This window comes from Pteropus vampyrus, unplaced genomic scaffold (assembly GCF_000151845.1).
Source record: "Pteropus vampyrus isolate Shadow unplaced genomic scaffold, Pvam_2.0 Scaffold102, whole genome shotgun sequence".
NCBI classification, from domain to species: Eukaryota; Metazoa; Chordata; class Mammalia; order Chiroptera; family Pteropodidae; genus Pteropus; species Pteropus vampyrus.
Window position 1 is genome coordinate 1,503,205 of NW_011888883.1, and position 20,778 is coordinate 1,523,982.

At 34.1% G+C, this 20,778-nt stretch overlaps 1 protein-coding gene and 1 pseudogene across 7 annotated transcripts in view; both read right to left on the reverse strand.

Annotated features, from left to right (window-relative positions):
* The window catches only part of LOC105295277 (cytochrome b5 reductase 4), a 76,073-nt gene that overhangs the window by 32,358 nt on the left and 22,937 nt on the right, over window positions 1–20,778 (reverse strand). For 3 of the 7 annotated variants that reach the window (XR_002781490.1, XM_023533415.1, XM_011364882.2), the window contains exons 4-8: window positions 16,287–16,368; window positions 6,825–6,854; window positions 3,652–3,712; window positions 2,284–2,341; window positions 643–736 (exon numbers count right to left, since the gene is read on the reverse strand). Coding sequence is in view for 5 of the 7 variants with exons in the window: in XM_023533415.1 (XP_023389183.1) it covers window positions 643–736; window positions 2,284–2,341; window positions 3,652–3,712; window positions 6,825–6,854; window positions 16,287–16,368 (325 nt within the window). In the remaining 2 variants the exon portion in view is untranslated. Of the gene's footprint in view, window positions 1–642; window positions 737–2,283; window positions 2,342–3,651; window positions 3,713–6,824; window positions 6,855–16,286; window positions 16,369–19,835; window positions 19,935–20,778 lie in introns of those variants that run through there. The other 4 variants (XR_002781491.1, XM_023533414.1, XM_011364880.2 and 1 more) reach the window with 3 other exon arrangements.
* Window positions 11,285–11,403, reverse strand: LOC111742873 (annotated as a pseudogene).

The following is a 20,778-nucleotide window of genomic DNA, read 5'->3' on the forward strand; positions in this document are numbered from 1 at the left end:
GAACATCACCTTCATAAAAGGAGAAAAGGGCGAAATCCTAGAGTCAAGTTTATTATGGGTGAGAAATGGATTTTGAATTTGGTATCTTTGACTCCAGATTTTAGTCCTGATTTTCTTTCTTCTGATAGACCTGTAATCTCTCAAAAGAGACAGAAGTGAATTGTATGGTTAGTCTCTGGCCATGAGGAGGTACAATACAACCTACAACCTCACAATCCATGCTGCTTTGGTGCAGCCTCTAACTTCCTGTGACAGAGCTGGAAACAGGTCAATGAAACTAGCACCACGTGATAGGTGGTCAATAGGAGCATGTAACAGACAGGCCTCTGGACATTTGTTTGTAGATGCCAAGTAATAGAGTCTTACAAAGCTGGGTCAATGAATATTTCATATTATTATTGATTCCAATTACATCTAATTGTTTAAACTTGAGAAAGGTGAGGTTATACCGCCATTTCTAGCAATTTCATTAGTATAACAGAAAAAAATTGATCAAAAATGACAAACTCGAACGATAGCTTATTAAATGTTAAACCAAAATAATAGCATATAGAATATTTAGTACCTAGACCACAGACCAAGTTATTGCCATACTTAAAAGAAGTTGGAGTTGTTTCTATTAATAAAGAATAAGGTACTTACCAATATATATAAGATATGAATAATCCTTGATGATTGTTTCGGCTCTAAAGGAATCATCCTGATAATCAACTATTACTGAGTCTAAATTGATATCCTTAAACAGAAAGCAAAAAGAGCAAGATTAAGAAGTAATTTTTTTCAAAACTTCTACAACTATACTTTTAAAATGATCAGTGGAAAGTCACATGGCACTTCTTTACAGAACCCGCAAGCTAAATAAACATTATTCCTGTTTTTTCTCCCTCCTACAGCCCGGTTCTTCCCCAAAGTATTTATTGCAATTTGAATTACATATTTGTCTGTACTTACTATCTACCTTACCCACTCATCTCTAAGTTCTAAGAATAAAGAACTGTATATAGAATACTATTTGGCATCTAGTAGGCACTCAACAAATATTTGTTGAATAAATAATTTGGGAAAAAAATTAAAATCGGATCAAAAGCCAAGATATTTGTGTTCATTTTAATCTTTCCACTATTGTGTGACACTGGGAAAATTATACAACCCCTCAGCCTCAGCTTATCAAAAAAACAAATTCACTAACAAATTTTTAGATGTCTATAATTTCCACAAAGCCTTGGTGCAAGTTATTTGGGTACCTATCATTTATATCATACACTGAACACATTATTCCACATAGAAACCTTCTCCCTTCCCTTCTCTTAGTCAACCATCCTCTGCCTCACTGATATTATTAATGGGAGTAGACCTCAACCTCCCTAGGCTCTGCCCTCTTGGTTTTGGACTGTGCAATGAGAAGACAATAACTGAGGAGACAATAACCAGAGGGAGTGGAAGGCAGGATAAGCAGTGCCTCTGGTCCTCCTGATGGTATCAGGAAGAGACTAGTCACTGCTGTGGAATGGTCAGATCATGCTGTAAGAGTCGGAAGAACTTATGGGTTCAGATGTGGTTCTGCTACTACAGAAGTAGCATGAATTTTCAGAAACTCCTAGCTGCCAGAACTTGTCTTTAAGTCCACATAGTTCCTCAAGTATGGGAAGTTGCCGTTGGATGTCTTTGAAGATGCTTTAAGTAGCTCGCTTATTTATCTGATTACCCAGCTGGACTAAAAGCCCAATGAAAGCCTGACACTGAAAAGAGCGCTGCAGATAAAGTAGGTGTAAAAGAACTACTGAATGAATTATCTCCAGAATTTTAGTTTCAAGAGGGCATCCAAACCCCACTAGTGGTGTAAGTATACTAAGGCACAGCAACGCAGTCTCTCTTATCTCTGAAATCTCAATTTATGTTCAGGAAATTAGTTCTTATGGTGAAGTTAAATGGGATTCTCACTTTTGTTATCCATGCTTTCGAAAAAAAAAAAACTGCAGAAAAGCATATAAACTACGTCTTAGTCTAGTTTTTCCTAAGAGGCTATAGCGTGATTATTAAGAGAAAACATACTGGAGCTAGCCTGCCTGGGTTCAAAATGCTAGATCTGCCACTTATTGTGTGACTCTGGGTAAAATATTTACTCTCTGTTTCCTCATCTGTAAAGCAGGGACAACAAAAGTATTTATCTCATAGAATTATTGTGAGGAGTAAATAATTCATGAACAGTACTTAGAAAAGTACCTGGCACATAACTAACATTTATTTATTATTTTTCAGACATATTTTTTAAGACATGTTTACCTTCTGTTTAGTATATATGACAATGGTGACTAAAGAGTCCGTTTGGAACCAGTCATAGCTGTAAAACATCAAGAAAAGAATGAATGATTATATCAACAATCATGTGCACTGACATATGTTAAGTCATTAAACATTTCAAATCTAGTGAAAAATATATTTCTCTAGGTAAACTCTTTTCTAAATAATCAGTGGTCTTACTGGCAATTATTTCCAAATTTAAAATACCTATACTTCCATATGTTCCAACTTGGATTAAAAAAAATCTTTGATAAGACACTTTTTATAAAAGTTATACATCTCATTAAAATATTTTAACAGAGCAATAACAAAATACATTGTTTTCTTAAGGAGCATGATAAAATCTATATGCTTATTACTTTCACTCCTACCTGTCACAAGTATATTACTCAATAAATTAATTCATCAAGGCTGGTCAACAGAAAAACTTAAGGAAAAGCTAAGTCTTTTGTTCGGTAATAGCTACTGACCAAACTGATACTGCTTTTGCACTTGTTACCTACATATAGGCACCCACAGGTAAATCCTAGAGGAGGTATCCTTAGGTATCTAAGTTAAATTTGCATATGAAATAATTCAACAGATTTAACAAATATAGCAGCAGGCTGATGCTGTTATAATATTGACTGATGGTGGGGAGAAAGAGAAAAACTATAAAGAACGTACATTACTCTGAAGGCATCTGAAATGGCAGTAACAAAAAATATATATGGCTTGCTTAATTTATAATGACAGTGTGCAATAAATACATTTTGAAAGATTTCTGTTAAAAATGATATAACAAACTAGATATACAAAGAATAGTTAAATAAATTATGGTATGGTCATATGATGGAATGCAGACAAAAATGCTTTTGAAGAATATTTAACAACATAGAAAATTACTCACAGAATATATCGTAATACTAATATTATCAAAAAAGAATAAATGAAATAGGCATGACATGACTCAAACTGGGTGGAATAAACCAAATATTAAGAGTATGTATATATGGGGTTGATGAAATTACAAGTGATTTTTATCACTTTCTTTTGTATTTCTCCTCATTTTCCAAGTTTTCTACCATGAATGTATATTTTACAATCAGAAGAAAATATTTTTAATAGTTTTTTCAAAGTTTTGGTGTTTAAAATGGATCAGACTTCACTTGTATTAAAAATTCATGTTGACAGAACAGTTCGTTCTCCAATAATGTCTGACAAATGAAGTACTGCAGTTCTTGTGTCAAAGAAACATGATTAATATAGTAAGCAATAAATCAAACCCAGAGCTATTTTATTTATATTTTAATGTGCATATTTTGGTGTAAAACTGATTTAGCTTTAAAAAAGTCAACCAAGAATGCATACCTTGGAGAAACAGGACTTTCTTTGGCAAGGGGATTTGTAGGTTGGCTCTTGGGAAGCATGCCTTCACAAAGGAAAACAAACAAAATTGCCACAGTTCATCAATATAGCATTTTTCTTCTTTTTCTTTTCAGCAAACTTCTTATTGAAAAATTATAAAAAGACACAAGTCACAGATGTACTACTCAATGAATTTTCATAAAGTAAATCATACCCTTGTGGCCAGCACCCTCCTTGTGTCCCATTCTGATCACCGCCCCACCCCCCCGCAAGGGTAACCACAATTCAGACTTTTAACATCATGATTAGTTTATGCCTGCATGTGACCTTTGTAAAAATGAGATCATAAGATATGTTCTCTTTTCGTCTGGCTTTTTTTGTCCAGCATTATAGACACTACAGTTCTTATGCTAAATAAGCTTGATTGATTCTGAGCAGTAAATCAAAACTGGAGCTTTCTGAGATTTTTATACATGCTGTAGAATGTATCAGTAGTTTGTTCCTTTTTATTACTGAGTAGTAGAACACTGTATGAATATACTAGAATGCATTCACTCTCCTGTTAATGGACATTTGGGCAGTTTTCAGATATTATATATAGTTGTATAGTACTGTTATAAATATTCTCATACGTGTACATGTACATTCTTAAAGAACATATATATCCACATTTCTGGTAGGTATAGAGCATGTATATATGTTTGGCTTTAGTGGATACTGTTGAAAAGTTTCCCAAAACGGTAGTACCAATTTACAATTTACACCAGAAGTATCTGAGAGTTCCAGGTGCTCCATAACTTCACTGACACATGGGATTATCTTTTTCCACTTTAGTTATTTTAGTGGGCATGCAACAAAACATTCTAAAAGCCCACTAAAGTTGTGGTTTTTCAAACTGTATTAGAAAACTCTTGCGGCATGGAAGAAATCTGGAGGTTCCACAAACATTAAGCATTTTCCTTGCACAACAGGAGTGTAGTATTTGTAGCTATAAGGTTTTGTTAGGAGAAAGAAGAAAGTACTGTTGCTAAAAGACTTTTGAAGATTGCTGCATCAATTATATTACTATTACTCAAACTGTGCAGGAAAAAAGTTCAATGTTTAGTCTCGGGTGAGTCTTGAAATTCTCAAGTTAGAAGTCACAGTAATTATATAAACTTAGAGTTGGGAGGCACCTTTAAGACAAGCTAGTTTAGAGGTTTTTAAGATTCTCTGGAGTCACGTAATATTCTGTTTAAACATGAGCTTCAATGAAAGCATAAGCTATCGAACAGCCATATTTTTTTGGATGAGGCTGATTGTGAGCCCTGAACTCAGGCCTTACTCAGCGTGCACCTCTTACCATGTAACTCTGCAGAATACAATTAATTTTCAGACAAACAAAGGAAGTCTCTGAGATGTGATATAACAAGACCAAAGTTATGAAGTAATTAGCAGTGAGCCTAAAGAAGAATGCTCTACCACAAAACTACAGGTATAACAAAAGACAAAACTACAATTAAAATGTATTTTTTCTATGAAGACAAAAAACAAGAAAAAATATCATTAAATTTCCTGAGAAGCCCTGAAAGATATTTTATTAAGATTAAAGTCACTTATCTTTTCGAGGCCTCTTATATAAATAAAAACAAACACACCATAGTCTAAGATTTTCTACAATAAAAAGCTAGCAACAGCATTTATAAATCGTTAAGTCAATTTTGATCTTTTATAACCTATTTAGGACAAGGAAATCTGAATTTGAGCCCAGTGTCAGCACTGTGATTTTATGAAAACCACTGGTTCTTCTTCCTCAAATTCAAACTAGTAAAGAAATCTGTCCTGTAATCTTATACCTCATGAGACAGCAAATAAGACAATGTCCAAACATTCTAAAAAACTACATAGTACCATAAAAATATAACTTATTGGAAGAGAATAATGCCATAGGCAAAACAAAATACAATATTTTACATATAATATCCTTCAGGATAAGCTAAAGGAATCTGGGATGAATGTAGGGTAGAGTAAAATAAGTAAGATGATCTGAATGAACATTTTCTCTCCCAAAAATGCTAATTGGTACACCGATGTCAATGTGAAGGGATCAGATCTCTAGTGGAATACTATAGTAGTCTATCCCATTCAGTATGTTGAACAGCTGCATGAATAATGACAAGCAGACAGATCGTATCTGCAAATACACAGACTTAAATGAGCCAAATATGAGAGGAAGCTAATATGTAGGTATTTATTATAATCTTAGAAGATTTTAAGGTCTTACGAGGTAACTGTGCTTGCCAGACCACTTGTGAAATGCTATATTCCATTCTAATGGCCATTTTTAACGGAGATATTAAATGCAGTGCATCTGAAGCAGGGCAACAGGAAAGTAAAGGTTCTGGAATCCCTATGTGGTAGGAAAGAAAACGCCCAGTCTATCAGTAATTAGTCTTTAAGTGAAGGTTTTTGCTTAGTACCAAAGAAGAGCCAATTATCACATGAAATCTAAGATCAGTTCCTCATTTATGCAGTGTTATACTATCAGACAAGCAATTTCAGATGTTACATCATGAACTGCAAAAATTAGTCTACAATACAGATCATTTTTTCTAGTTAAAAAAAAAAGATAATTCATCTGGCAATCCAGCTTGTTAGCTGAATTTCTGTAACTTTCTTTTCAGAGGAAAAATAAAAACCATTTCTAAACATACGTGAATATAATTCAGTCATAGTAGTCTCATGTATTTCATAAGAGTTAGTACTGACACTATACACAACATTTTTGAGGGTTAGGGGGTGTGTCAGTTCCAAGTCATACTGAATGGCTGTAGAAGCCAGAGCTCCTGCTCTAGAAGAGCAGATTAATAGGCTACTCAGTATCTGCATGTGAACACTGGAGGCAAGGTCACATGCTGGAGGGAGGTGACTTGTTCAGTCCTGCTTCCTAATGACTACGAGTCTTCAAGCTGAGGGCATATGAAAACATGTTCAGGGATGTCACAGAAGGGACTACTATTAAGAATAATGGCTGTAAAATGTGATCTATAAAGTTCTGTCCAATCCTCTAAGTTTGAGCAAGTAAAGACATCTTTCATATAAAAAGTATCTAAATATTCCAAGTAATTCTGTGAAGCAATATTATAATCATGTGAGAATGATTCACTGATTTTTTACTATAAATTTACATGACTTACCATTTAAGACTTTCTTTTCCTCATGATAGTCTGTGCAGTAATTTAGAAAAAAAAGTCACATAAGAATATTACATTGTCAAAGAGAATATCAGTTAATATTATTGATTTAAAGATATCGGCCCTTCTTTCTTGAAGGACTTTCTTCCAAGGCCTAAAGAGAGAAACAGGCTAATAGGGAGATGGCCCATATTTCTAATAAGTAATTTTCATGGCTGAAGATTGCCAGGCCATCTCTCTGGTACTTATCTACCATTTCACAGGGCTTTTTTCTATTTCTTTGGACATTTTTTTTTTCTAATGTCTTGGTTAATTTCTCTAGAAAGCATATAAAACTCCACATTTTGTCCAGGTTATCATATTTTAAATTAGTCAAAATTAACCAGAATTTATTAATTACATTATATAAATAAAATACAAATGTTAACAACCCAAAGCAAACTACCTTATTATCTAGTTTAGTACTTAAAATCATTGTTACTCCAAATTTAAATAGCAAAAATGATGAAAATATGTTAAAATTTCCACAATGTAATGCAATTATTAGTGTTACAACCTGAAAAAAATTAACAGGTATTTTCTTTCAGGATGGCAGTCAACTCACATATCTATATTATATCTTGATCACGAGTGCTATATAATTGAAATAAAACCCTCAGCAAGCTGTCAGTTAAAAAAAAAAAATGAATGACAAGCTAACACAAAATATGCAAGTAGTAGACTAAAAACTTGTTAATGTGACATCGCCTTGTTTTATAAAAAAAAGAAACTTAAATCAAAGCTTTCAAAATTTTTTGTGTTTTGATTTTCAGTCAACCAGTGATCTCATAATTACCTCCATTTCACTCACCTGTCATAAAATAATCATGATTAAGGAGGCCAAATGACCATTCTTTTTGTTTATTTTCCCCATTTTACCAACATAACTTCATAGCTAAGAAATCTTAACAACATATAGTGAATTATCATTTGGTCCCCTCATTTACAACTGACGATCAGAGGTCAAGGACTTGACTGAAATCCACAGCTCTTGAGCAGCAAAGCCAAGATTAGACACTATCCCTCTGAAATTTGGCACCACATTTCTTACTATGCCATTGCTAGAGTGAATACTTTCTGAAAAGACAAAAGACCTAAATACCATCTAATTATACCTCGAAATGAGCTTTGTTTATCAAATGCCAGATACAGATCTAGTCACTATAATTTGCAAGGGATCACTGATGTCTTTGGTCACTTATTCTCATCTAGTTTCATCTGTCTTTGCTACTGCAGTTGTGATTATTTGTTTTATGTCAGAACAAACAGCAAATTCACAATAACATATGTAAATTAAATCTATTTTCAGGGTACCACATAGTTGGCAGTTTGATGAATCTCATTTATCATGTACAGCAATTTGTTTTTATCTAAAAGCTCACAGATTTTGAAAAATTGCCCCAAGTAATTAGTTTCTAGGGAAAAAAAATATATGTACTTCCTGATCGATTTGAATCTTCCAGAACTTTCTGGATCCTCCTAAATTAGTAATTCTTTCCCCCTGAGTCTTTTTTTAATACCAGAAGTACTAGTAGGAAGAGAACTTCTACTTAAACAATCTAAATTACCTTTAAAAACTCTGCTAGTCTACTTAAGTAACTCTTCAAAAACTGAGTCACAGAAATAGACAATTTTTTGCTTTTAAGCATATCTACATTTGAATCATTTTAGTCACATGAGATACTTTTCTTTCTGAAAATTTATCTTTTCTCATAATGCTGTTTGAACTGCATTATTTTGATTAGAACCTCTGCTTTCTGGGGAGGTAAGTGTTATTTAGAAGGCTAGTGCTGTGATTTATCAGCATTCTTCTCTTTTTTGGTAACAGGGCTGGGTGATGATTTTTATTTGTGACTTCCAATCTAGTTTACCTCTGCTGAGTGGAGCCACCAGGGGATTCCTAGGATAAAGAAAGAAAAATCCTGTTTACCAGTGACTTCATTCTTTTAAGAAATATCTGCTAATCATCATCTTAATAGGGATACTGACATAGTAAGAAATTCTTTGAATAGAAAGTTAGGAAAATATGAATATATATTGTTTGCTTATACATGCTTAGACATAATATGAAAGATTCACAATAAAAGTAGTAATGTGGTTACCTTTGTGTGTGTGTGGGAGGAGACAGAGGTATGACAAGGGTGCTTCTCATTCTTGAATCATGTGAGTGCACTGCTTGCTCAAAAAAATTAAACTAAATTAAAAATAAATGTCAATGTTCTTTTTAATATGATGTGATAAATGCTGTGAAAGATGTATGTAGACAGTGGTATGGAAGCACAGAAGGTGGGCATCTGTACTTACAAGGAATTTGAAAGGACTCCACTGAGGAAGTAATATTTTAGGCACATTTTGAAAATACATAGGCATTTATCAAGAAAGCCCTGAATAAAACGTTTTAAGAAGACAAGTGCTGAGCAATTTATATTTGAATGTTTTACATTCAAATGTATGTAACTACATACCTCATCTTCCTTTCTCATTCCAAAAGGTTGATATCATGAAACCATCAGATATGAGTTCAGTCTTCTTACCAGAGATCTTAGTCACAAAGTCCAAAATATACTGTTCTATGTTCCCTTTACTGCTTAGCCTTGCCAGAAGACTCTTTGTCTCTCTACAATATGTTTAGTAACAACTTTTCTCTGAAATTCTTCCATATCTCTAAATGGAATGCCTCATAACATCACCTAGGCCTAATTCTTGATTTTGTTTCAAAAGTTATATACTCATTTCTCGCATCTTATAAAATTTAATAATTTCTATTATTTCTAAACTATCTTTACCTTTTACTTTCCTCTGTTCATTTTTTTAATCATCTTCTAAGTCACCTTTAAATGTTACACATCTCTCAAACTTCAAGGCCCAGAATTATTCCTTATCCTCAGAGCAGTTTACCAGAATTAAAATAAAGATTTAACAGTTCAAATTCATACTATGAAAAATTTCAGGAATAAAAAGTTTTAAAAGTACCAAAGTACTTATTCCTGGACAGTTTTCTTCCCTATTACTCTTTTAGCTAATCACAGCATAAACTATAGTTTGAAAAGTTTATATTTTCTTCCTAAGTAGGCTATACTTGCATATTTTTTATTCATTTCTCCAATTTATCAGTTATTTCCCATTTTTGTTCTACCCTCTGAGGGATTAACCATTTCTTATTGGGTATCGCCTGCACATAAATACATACACGTTCAAAAATCATCTTTCTCTGAAAACAAAGCAAACACTAACCTAAACTAACACTGGTCAGTCATACACAAAATGTAAGTCATACTTCCTGTTCAGCTTTGTATCTGCCCCTTGACCAGGGACTTCTCATCCCTCATTTTTAATGACCTCTCCCTTCTACCTTTCCAGCAGGAATCACTCAGACAATATATTCTATAGCAGCAAAAGCACATTAAGGCAGCCTGACTGAGATAGCAAATTTGCTCACTCAGTAAAGTCCACTTCATCATGACACTCTGCCCCTTTCTCTCTGCTAGTAACTGCCTTGCTTCTCCTCTACCAGTTAGCCTCTGAGCTTGTGTTTTACCCATTCACTTGAGTCCTGAACTGTCCCCATTTTATCAATGAGGACACTGATGCTCCTAGAAGAGAGAACTTTGACTCCAGAAGCTGAACTTCCAGCTGGCAGCTAGAATAGTTGCCTTGTCTACATACCAGCTCCACATCCATGTGTCATTAATGCCATCATTTTTAAGAATAAAAAACTAATTCATATAAAAGGGTTTCTCTACTTGAACACTATTAAAGTTTGGGGCTGGATAACTCGTTGTGGGACTCTATCACTGTAGGGGACTTAGCAGCATCCCTGACCTCTCCTCTACCCATCAGAAGGCCAGGAGCATTGAGCTTATTCCTGGCAACCAAAATGTCTCCAGATATTGCCAAATATATTCTGTGAAAAAAATCAACCCTAGTTAAAAAGTACTCGCATATGCCAAAGGAAAGTAAATTATGCAGAAGTGGATAGCTTTGATGAGGTGATTCTCTGACTTACAAAGGAAAGCACAATCATTTCTTTAAGTGGTGAACTTCTCCAATTAAATAATGATAGCCTTTAGTAAGGTATCCATGTCTACAAACCTCAGTATTCTCACTTTTAAGTTGAGGGTGATAGAACAGCTCTAAATACCTCTTCCACTCCTAGATATTCTATTGATTTATATGGTTCTACATGATTTATAGTCATTAACTACTTGAGAGAGTGGGCGTGAAAACTAAAAATATAAAAGTATTAGAAACCGTAATAAAGCAATGAAAAATTAAGAAGAAACATTCCTGAGACTGTACTATGATGCTGGAAAATAGAACATTTAAAAAATGTTTTGTTTTTTTTTAGGCGAGGCAACCCTTGGTTGACCTCACAAATTGCAAGGACCTTGTCAGTTTACAATCCCTTATTTTTTAATTTTTTATGCCTACAGCACCTGGCCTTCCTAGGTGGTCTCCCATCCAAGTACTAACCAGGCCCAACTCTGCTTAGCTTCCAAGATCATACAGGATCGGGCTTGTTCAGGGAAGCATGGCCATAGACTTATATTTAATTTTTTAAAGTACATTTATGATCTAGAATAGCACTGTCCAAAAGAAATATAATGTAAGCCACAAGTATTTCTAATTTTCTAAAATTACATTAGCAAAGTAAAAAGAAACAGGTAAAATTAATTTCAATAATATATCTTTACTTAACACAATATACCCAGAATATTATCATTTCAATATGCAATCAATATTAAAATTATATGATATTTTATTCTTTTTTCATACCAAGTCTAAGCTACTGGTTATCGTAATGACAGAAAAGAACTAGAATAAGGACAAAGAGTAAGAACATTTTTCATCTTTGCCAGAGAATGAAGTGTTCCATGTAAATAAATTATCAGCAACTAATACTTACCTTTCCGAAGTTTTTCCTTTTATTCATTATTGATATCTTTCTAAAGCATGATACAAACCATTCTTTTTAAACAAAGGAATATAAAAATCATACTGACTCGTTACATAAGGATCTACTGGTATTATGTTTTATAGTCTATCTGTTAGCTTTTCTGTTTTCATCCTAGATACCCTGGCACACTAGAAACCACCAGATAAATTAAAAACTATCCTCCTAAAACTGCCCAACTGTAGGCTGCCTACAAAATGCCAATTCCGGATCCCCATGCATTGGAATCTGGCAGTTCACCCACCTAAAAGATGGTGTGACGGATCCAGTATTAAAAGAAATTCATGTATAAAATTCCTCTTCAGTAGATCCACTGTCTCTGCCCAGCCCCTGCAAATCTTCACATCAGCAAATCTTTTTCCACCTACTATTCCCGCTTCATCTGTTTTTATCCTCCGTTCCCATTTCACCTAGAAATTCTAATTATAGATTAAACACATACCCTGGTTTGCCAGAGTCACAGTTCACTCCATTATCCCAGCATAATTACTAATAGAACCTTCTTTCATTCTCAAAACTGCCCCAGTTTGGACAATTACGTGGTTGCCCCATCTAACAGTCTCCATCCATAAGTCTCAGGCCAACAGAGTTCAATGATCAATCCTGCTTGCAGATGAAAGGCATAGCAGTACTATTAAAACAACTCTTCACCTTACCTGTGGGCATTCCTTATTTCTGACACATTAAATCTCTTTTTTTGGTTACTCTGTCCCTTTTATATGGTATATTCATTCCGGCTAGCCTGGAGTTCAGACTGTATCCTGCTAGATTTTAAGTCTCTACACTTACAAAAACCCAATTAATTTGCTTGCAATCAAGGCTTTTCTGACTTATAAAATTCTTGCTTTTGCTTCCTAAAACCTTGCAATTTATCTCATATCACTACCTGCTGGCCTCACCCTAGCAAAACACGTTTAAACCAAACAGGCTTTATAGTGAAACAGATTCACAATCCCACTCTCACATGTTCTGTAGATAATAATGATACTTTATTTTTCACAGAAACAGGACCATCTGTTGTGGTAAAACACATCACAACATGCTGCTTTATAAGTAGCCTCAGTACTGTAGGAGTAGAGGGGTAAAGGGAGCCTCAGTAGCAACAACCACTTCTGCTACTTCCGCCATCGGTTGCTTCTTATATACTAGGTAGTTAGCAAACATTACTTTATTTAATCCTCACAATAATATTAGAATGTTTCGGTCTTAAACTCCATTTTACCGCTAAGAAAAAACACTCAAGTCTGTTAACTAATACAGAACACAACAGCTTATGAGTGGAAGAGATGAAATTTGAAGCCAAGTCAGCCTCTATGAAATTGTGCTCTTTTCACTGTGCTGCCTCAGTAATCAGGGCTAGAGAGAGTGTTAAAAAGAAAACTTTAAATTTATGAACACATAGTATCTCAAAAACCATATCTCGTTCTGGGTAAAAAAATGTGTTTGTACTCTCATGAACCAGGTGGTGAAGAGAAAACAAAATATGCATTACAGTTTAGTTCTTTATCATTATGATTTAGTTAGAAATCCTTGGTTTTCTCAACCTTCCTGATTTTGGTTTCATATGTTTTGGGGTTTCATTGTTGCTGTTTTCTAGTCCTAATTACCTTCATTTCATCTGTTATTGAATGATTTTAGATTTTTTTCTCTCAGCACTTTCAAGATACTGTTCTATTGTTTTCTGGGTTCTATTATTGTTATGGTAAATTAGCTGTATTGCTAGTAAATTACACAAGTAAATTAACTGTCAATTTACTAATCACTTGTTTGTTAGTAAATCTATCTCTCTGGCTGCTTTTCATTCATATCTTCTCATTGTCTTTGGTGTGCTGCATTTCTACTACAATGTCTGTGTGGATTTTTTTTTTTTTTTTTTTTTAATTTATCTTGCTTAAGGTTTGCCGAACTTACTGGATTTGAGTATTTGTGATTTATCAATTCTGGAAAATTCTCAGCAATTATCCCTTCGGATGTTATCTCTTCCTCATTCTCATCACTGATTCTTTCTGGAAATGATTACAAGTGTTAAGTCTAATTACTCTATCCTCTATGTCTCTTACATATTTTTCTATCTTTTTGTTTCTCTGTGCCACATTCTGCATAATTTCTGCTGTTCACTCCTGCAGTTCAATGAACTCTTCTATTATGTCTAAACTGTTTGATAATTACTGCTATGTATCTTTTAATTTCATCAGATTTTTCACTTCTAGAAGTTCTATTTGTTTTGACTCAATTCTACATAATAATTTTTAGCAGTCTCATTTTTTTACTCATTACCATTCATTATTTTCCTAAACATTTCAAACAAAATTACTTTTATTCTGTATATAAATAAAGAAGTCTAAGGGGTAAAAATCTTGCTGTTGTTTCTGCTGACTTGTTTCCTCACATGTTGTCTAATTTTTTATTGTGCACTAATAATTTTCTGATATGTACATGTGGGAATTTTGAGGGTTTAGGTTAAAACCATTAAAATTTTGTATATATATCTGTCAAGTGGCCTGGGAAACCAGTAAGGAGAGACTATTTTATTTCTTGGTTTAAGGTTTTTGATACCACATAGGTGGTATATATTGAAATTCCCAACTCTCACATGGGCAGGACTGTGGTTACAAATTCTTAAAGGAAATTTCTCTTTCCTCTCTTCTATCACCTCATAAACAAAGTCAAGGCAATATATCCTAACATTCCCTTTGTTGGACTGATTTCTTTCTAAGCTTTTCCATTTCACTGATCATATAGCCCTTCAAGAGTCAAAACCACAAACAGGGATTCCAGTTCCAACTCCCTGCCTTTACAGACCCAAGATCTGGTCTTCTACCCTCTGTGTGACCATTAAAATTCCTGTGTGGCTCTAATTCCTGAGTATCTAGATAAGTGCTAGAAACAGAGGAAACAGGCTTCAGAGCTAGCTTACCACACCGGATTGCTGCTTCTAACTACTCTTTTTTGGATATCTGAGGATTTCCTTGTGAATTAATCTGTTCATTTTAAATGATGTTCATTGTTGTTGTTGTTGTTGTTGTTTCTGTGAAGCATTTTGAGGATTATCTGCCTTTTGCTTCCAGGAAAGAAGGAAAAAAAACCAGAAAAGTCCTTTTATTAATTTCATATTCCTATGGAACAGAAGCCTAAGGAGTCTAGCATACTTTCTGGTTACCCTGAATGGTATTACATAAGAACAAATGACCTTTAGTACCAGATATATAATGTTCAGAATGAGGTAAAATCAGTTATCTAGGATTTTTAGTTAATATCATATCTCCTGCTGGCAGTGCATCAGTGAATTTAGGAGCCAATTAATAGAAGAAAGGGACTGGTTTACAAAAGTAAACTGTTGGGAAGAATTTCCAGACATGAAAGTTCAAACTAGTTTGCTTTTGTTATATATAAGTATTGCTTATTTATTTTGTAGCAATAGGAAGAAAAAAAATAATCCTTTTTGAGCATTTATTACTGTCACTATTCAAGGAACTTTACTCATGTCAATTAATTCTTGACCCTATGAACCATTGTACAGATTAAAAAACTGAGGCTCAGAGACAGAAACTGGCCCAAAGATTACACAGGTCATGGAGCTAGGGTTCAAATCTAGGTATGTCTGTGCTATTTACATACAGCTGATGGAGGTCTCTGGCAACAAGGCCTTAAATTACAAAACTCATTACACTAAATAAACAGTAGAAGACTCAGGTCGAGTAAGCCAATTTTTATTCATAATTTAGGTGTCAAAGTTAAGAGCTACTAAAAAAAGAAAAAGAAAAAGACTACCTTTCTTCCAAAGCAAAGAATTAAGCAAAGTATTTGTGCTACTTCTATTGCAAGTCTAAAATTTTCAATGGGTGCTGTTCTGAAAGAAACCTAGGAGGTAAAGAGATGATCTTCAATACCATACAGATTGTAGAGCCACGGGTTAGAAGGTAAGGGCAAGAAATGCAAGAAATGGGTTGTCTTTTATACATAGTTTACAATCAGAACATATGTTTTCCACGGTAATGAAGTAAGGAATGAAAAGATTCAAGGCAAAAGGGAGGGAGATAAAGCTAGGAGGAAAAATTTCACTGTGTAACTTTTTATATTTTCTCATTTTTGAGTCATGTGAATGTATTACATATTCAAAAAATTAAATTATAAAATACTAATCTAAAAGTCAACTCTTACCAAGTGCTCTAGCTAATCTGTCTATATAACAAGCAAAAGACAAATGAAAACTAAGCAAAGAGTAAATAAAGTTCTTTCTCTTCTATAATGCTTGTTCCTTACATTATGAATGTTTTCTCAAAACACGTCAAAAATTTAAAGTAATGTCATTGTTTCATTCTAAAGAAGAGCTAGAATAAAACCGCAGACCATGCAGCCAGTGAAAATGAGAACAATACAGCGATTTCTTTAAATCTATTTGTGGAAATCCAAGTTAAAAAAAGTACACGTGTGTCAGACATCAGTGCCAGTTTTACACTGGCACCACTTACCTTTAGGAACAGCAGATTTAACTGCCATTCTGCCAACCAGGCATTCTTTCAGCATAGATTCATAATTGACCCAACGATGAACCTGGTATGAGATATAAATGACAGAAAAGCAACATGACTAACTTCATGAGATGCTCTAATTTTATTCTGAGCAGAACTAAACATTTTTACACTGCTCTGAAAAATAAAGAAGCAGATCTAATTGGCCAACAAGAGAGTGACAGAAAGGCAGCATACATTAGGATTATTTGGAACAACGTTCTCAAAGTGTTGTCTATCGATCTCTGGAGGCTCCTGACACCCTTCAGATATCTCTGAGGTCTCAATTAGTTTCAAAATATACTAAAATTTATTTGCCTATTTCATTGTGTTGACATTTGCACTGATGTTGAAAAAGTAATGGTGGGTAAAACTGCTTGCATCTTAGCACAAATTAAAGCAGTTGTTTCAATCATTATTTTCTTCACCAGGCGCAGGGTGAAGATCTGGTTTCATTTAAGAATATCCTTCATGAAGCAAATAATATTAATTTTCTTAAATCTCAACCCTTGAGTACAGGTCTGTTTTATATTCTGTGTGACAAAATGGGAAGTTCTCAAAACACTTCCGCAATTGTTTGATTTGCAAATGGAACTGAGCTTTTTTTTTTGAAAAGTCATTTATATTTAAAAGAAAAAATGACCATAAAAAAGCTGGTTATTCAGACTTGAATATTTGATAGACATTTTCTTGAAAAGAAGCAAGGTGAGACCGTCACTTCAAGAAAAATAACTGAGGGTATTTGTTGCCAGACTTATTGGTGGGAATTAAATTTAAACCACCTTTCTGAAAGGCACTTTTTAAATATACATTAAAAATCTTAAAATAGGCGGCTCTTTTACTCAGCAATTCAGAAATTTACCTGAGAAAATATTTGTATATACACAAAGATACAGGTACCAAGATACTCTTCACAGCACTATTTATATTAGCAAAATATTGAAAACAACCTAAACGTCCAACTGCAAAAGACCAGTACAGGAAAACCGTAATATGTTATTCAATAAAATACTATATAATCACTAAAATAATCAAGGTGAATAATTCTGATGTCAGAATTTTATGTTCCTGAGTAAATATACACTAAAATAGAAAATACACAAAAATTATATATGTAATTATAAATGGACACTCATTTATTAATAAATACTGAAATTTCATTTACCAAATATTTATGAAGCATCCAATAATGTATAAAGCATTATCTCTGGGGCTATGGGGTTAGGTAGAATTTTAACAGATAGATGAAGGAGAAAATCCTTCAAGGAGTTTTTGTCAGTGATGGAACTGGTGATTTGCTCGATGCATTTCAGTTTGCTCAAAGCAAGATGTATGTTGGGAACATTTACCTTGATAAAGTCTTTTTAGGGCCTCAAATAATGACTTTAAATTTATTCCACTGTCAATGATGAGCTGAGTGTTGTAGAGCAAGGTGCTAAGATGACTGACTGTCTTTAAGAATACAGTAATCCTCCATTATCCACAGGGGTTAAGTTCTAAGAACCCCCTGTGGATGCCTGAAATTATGGAGTACAGAACTCTAATAAAGTTAAATTTATAAATTGGGCACAATAAGAGATTAACAATAATAACTAATAATAGAAAAATTATGAAAATATACTATAATAAAAGTTACGTGAATATGGTCTCTCAAAATATCTTATTGAACCATACTTACTTTTTCACTTAGATGAAGCACCTTACAGCTTGTTTTTTTGGCATATTTGAATTGCCAGCATCATTACTCTTGTGCTTTGGAGTCATTATTAAGTAAAATAAGGGTTACTTTAACACAAGCACTATGAAACCATAACAGCAAATCTGACAACTCAGACAACTAGTAAATAACAAATAGGCATGGAACATATACAACATGGATACGCTGGATGATTCAAGTCCTTGGCTGGACACAGTGGGACAGTGCAAGATTTCATCATGCTACTCAGATGTGCAATTTAAAACTTATAAATGGTTTATTTCTGGAATTTTCCATTTAGTATTTTTGGACCATGACTGACCACCAGAAACTGAAAGCAAAACAGCAAATAATGGGGGACTATTGCACTAGTCTAGCTGTCATGTTATCTAAGTTGGGACTGAAAGTAAAAATATTAGGACAGTATTAAAATAGAATGGGAGGAGGTGGTGATGACTTGATCTAAGGCAGTGACAAGAGAGAAAAGGGTGTAATGTTTAAAGACAGCATCATAGGATTTCCCCAGTGATTGGATATGGGGCACAAACAGAGAAGGCAAAGATTACTCAAGTAGTTTCAAGTCCCCATTACCAGAAATAGGAAACGGTTGGGAGGGGAGGGGGAAGAAAGCTGATATTATTTGAGGGTACACTGAGTTGGAGTGCTACCTGGTTATCAAATTGTCCAATAGGCATTTGGAAATAAAAGGTCAGGAGTGGAATCAAAACTAGAGACAGAAATCTGACAATAAAGAGATTACTTAATATTCTTTGTACAACTCAAATACTAGGCATGAATAAATTCTTAAATATTTAAAGATGCAGGAAACTTCACCAGTTTCTAGAATATTAAGTTGTTTGCTTCCATAGTAAGTTAAAGTCATAAATAAACGTCATGGGTATAATGAAAAGGGGAATGTGACAATCTGGAATTAAAGTATCATTTAAACTAATAAAGAACTTAACAATATAGCAGTTCTTGTGACTTCCCTGTGACAAGCTTACTTAAATAAGGTCCATATAACCTCACGTCACTTAGGAATATAAACAGAACTAGATTCTATTGGAAATCATTCTTGTGGAAAAGTACATTCTGCATCAGAAGTTATGGGACAGATATAAAAGCATGGCAAACAAGTTTTCAGGCAAGTGTTCCCAAATTTTTCTATTTGGCTTCCATTTCTAGACAATAATAAATACCAAAATAAATGGGAATTTGCCTTAAGTCAGCAGTAAGAATCTCCCAAAGAGAATGCTATTATGACCAATGGGCAAACACGACTTTTCTCCAACTCAGGAAGAACATTAACAGCAAATGGGGTTCTGCACACCAAATCTCTGCCAGAACTCTAGGAAAAATAAGGTTTCTATTCATTAATCAACTCAATTTCTATATGGCATGAAGAGTCAGTACATCAAGACAGGCTGATTATATAAAAATCTCAAAATGAGAAATGACTAAGAGCAAAGAAGCTAAGTGCCTTGTTTTTCCCTCTAATCACTACTGCCTCCCATAAGTCAATTATCATCATTATCAAAATTGATCAAAATTGAGCAAACAATTGCCAGCAGAGACAGAAAGCATTTAAGAGCAGACTCTTAGACACGGATTTGAAACCATCTCTAACATTTTAGTAAAATAATTCAAAGGCAAATTAAATGAACAGTTACTACCTATGAGCATATTCCCACACTTAAAAATTCAAGCCAATATATCTGAAATTTATGCAACTATTTTTTTCCCAACAATTGTCACACTGCTACATTTAAGAGTGCTCTTCCATTGTAATACTATGATTATTTTTAGCACCTTACCTGATCAAAAAGGTCAGTACCATCTGATCCTGCTGCTCTCATTAGTTCATCTTCTCCACCAGGATGATACTCCATATATGGGCTGACATTATAAACAAACCCTATATCAAAGCAAGGAAAAATAAGATCCTATATAAATTTCTTAAAAATTGTACAAACTGGAAATGTAAGTTCCAATCAATCTTTCTAAATACATCCTATTTATTATGTTGAAGTATTAAGAAAATAAAGGGTCTGAGATTTCACCATACTTGCAAGCTAACAAATTAGCCTACCAGTTTCAGGGGTCCTGAAGAAAACACAAGACTCCTACGTCAGAGACAAAGGAGAATTTACTACTCACATCAGTAGCAGCAGCTAGAGTATCAGCATGTGCACCAGTTCCCTGAATCCCAATTCCCACAGAGCTATGTGAAGTGGGCCAGATAATACCTGTAAACTCAATATGCTGCACTAACAGGAGATCTCAAAACCCTGAGCTTAGGAAACTCAAATCTTTTATAATTGGCAGTGAGTAAGCCTGCCCTTTGTTCTGAAGGGAGACATTATCTTTATTACACATACCAGTAAGAAACCTTGTCTTCCACTCTAAAGGGAGACATTAGCTTTACCATACAAGGTTATTCACTATACAAATACCCATCAAAAGATTGCCCAGAGCAAAGATAGTGCCTCTGCTCACAAGATATGCAGGTATGGGAAGACCTATAGAGAACTGCCTCCCAAACCAAAGAAATAATGAAACACTATATGTAATTTTTTTAAGTTCCCCCTCCCTCTCTCTTTCTCTTATTTCCATTCCATCATCCTCTACTGCCCTGCTAGAAGAATCCAATGAAAAAGAATTGAGCTGTTACCCATATGTCTGATTATTTCAGCAACAGTTGAGCAATGGTTGACTAGGTCACTTAGGTATACTCTGTGAAAGCAAGCATAAGTCTTC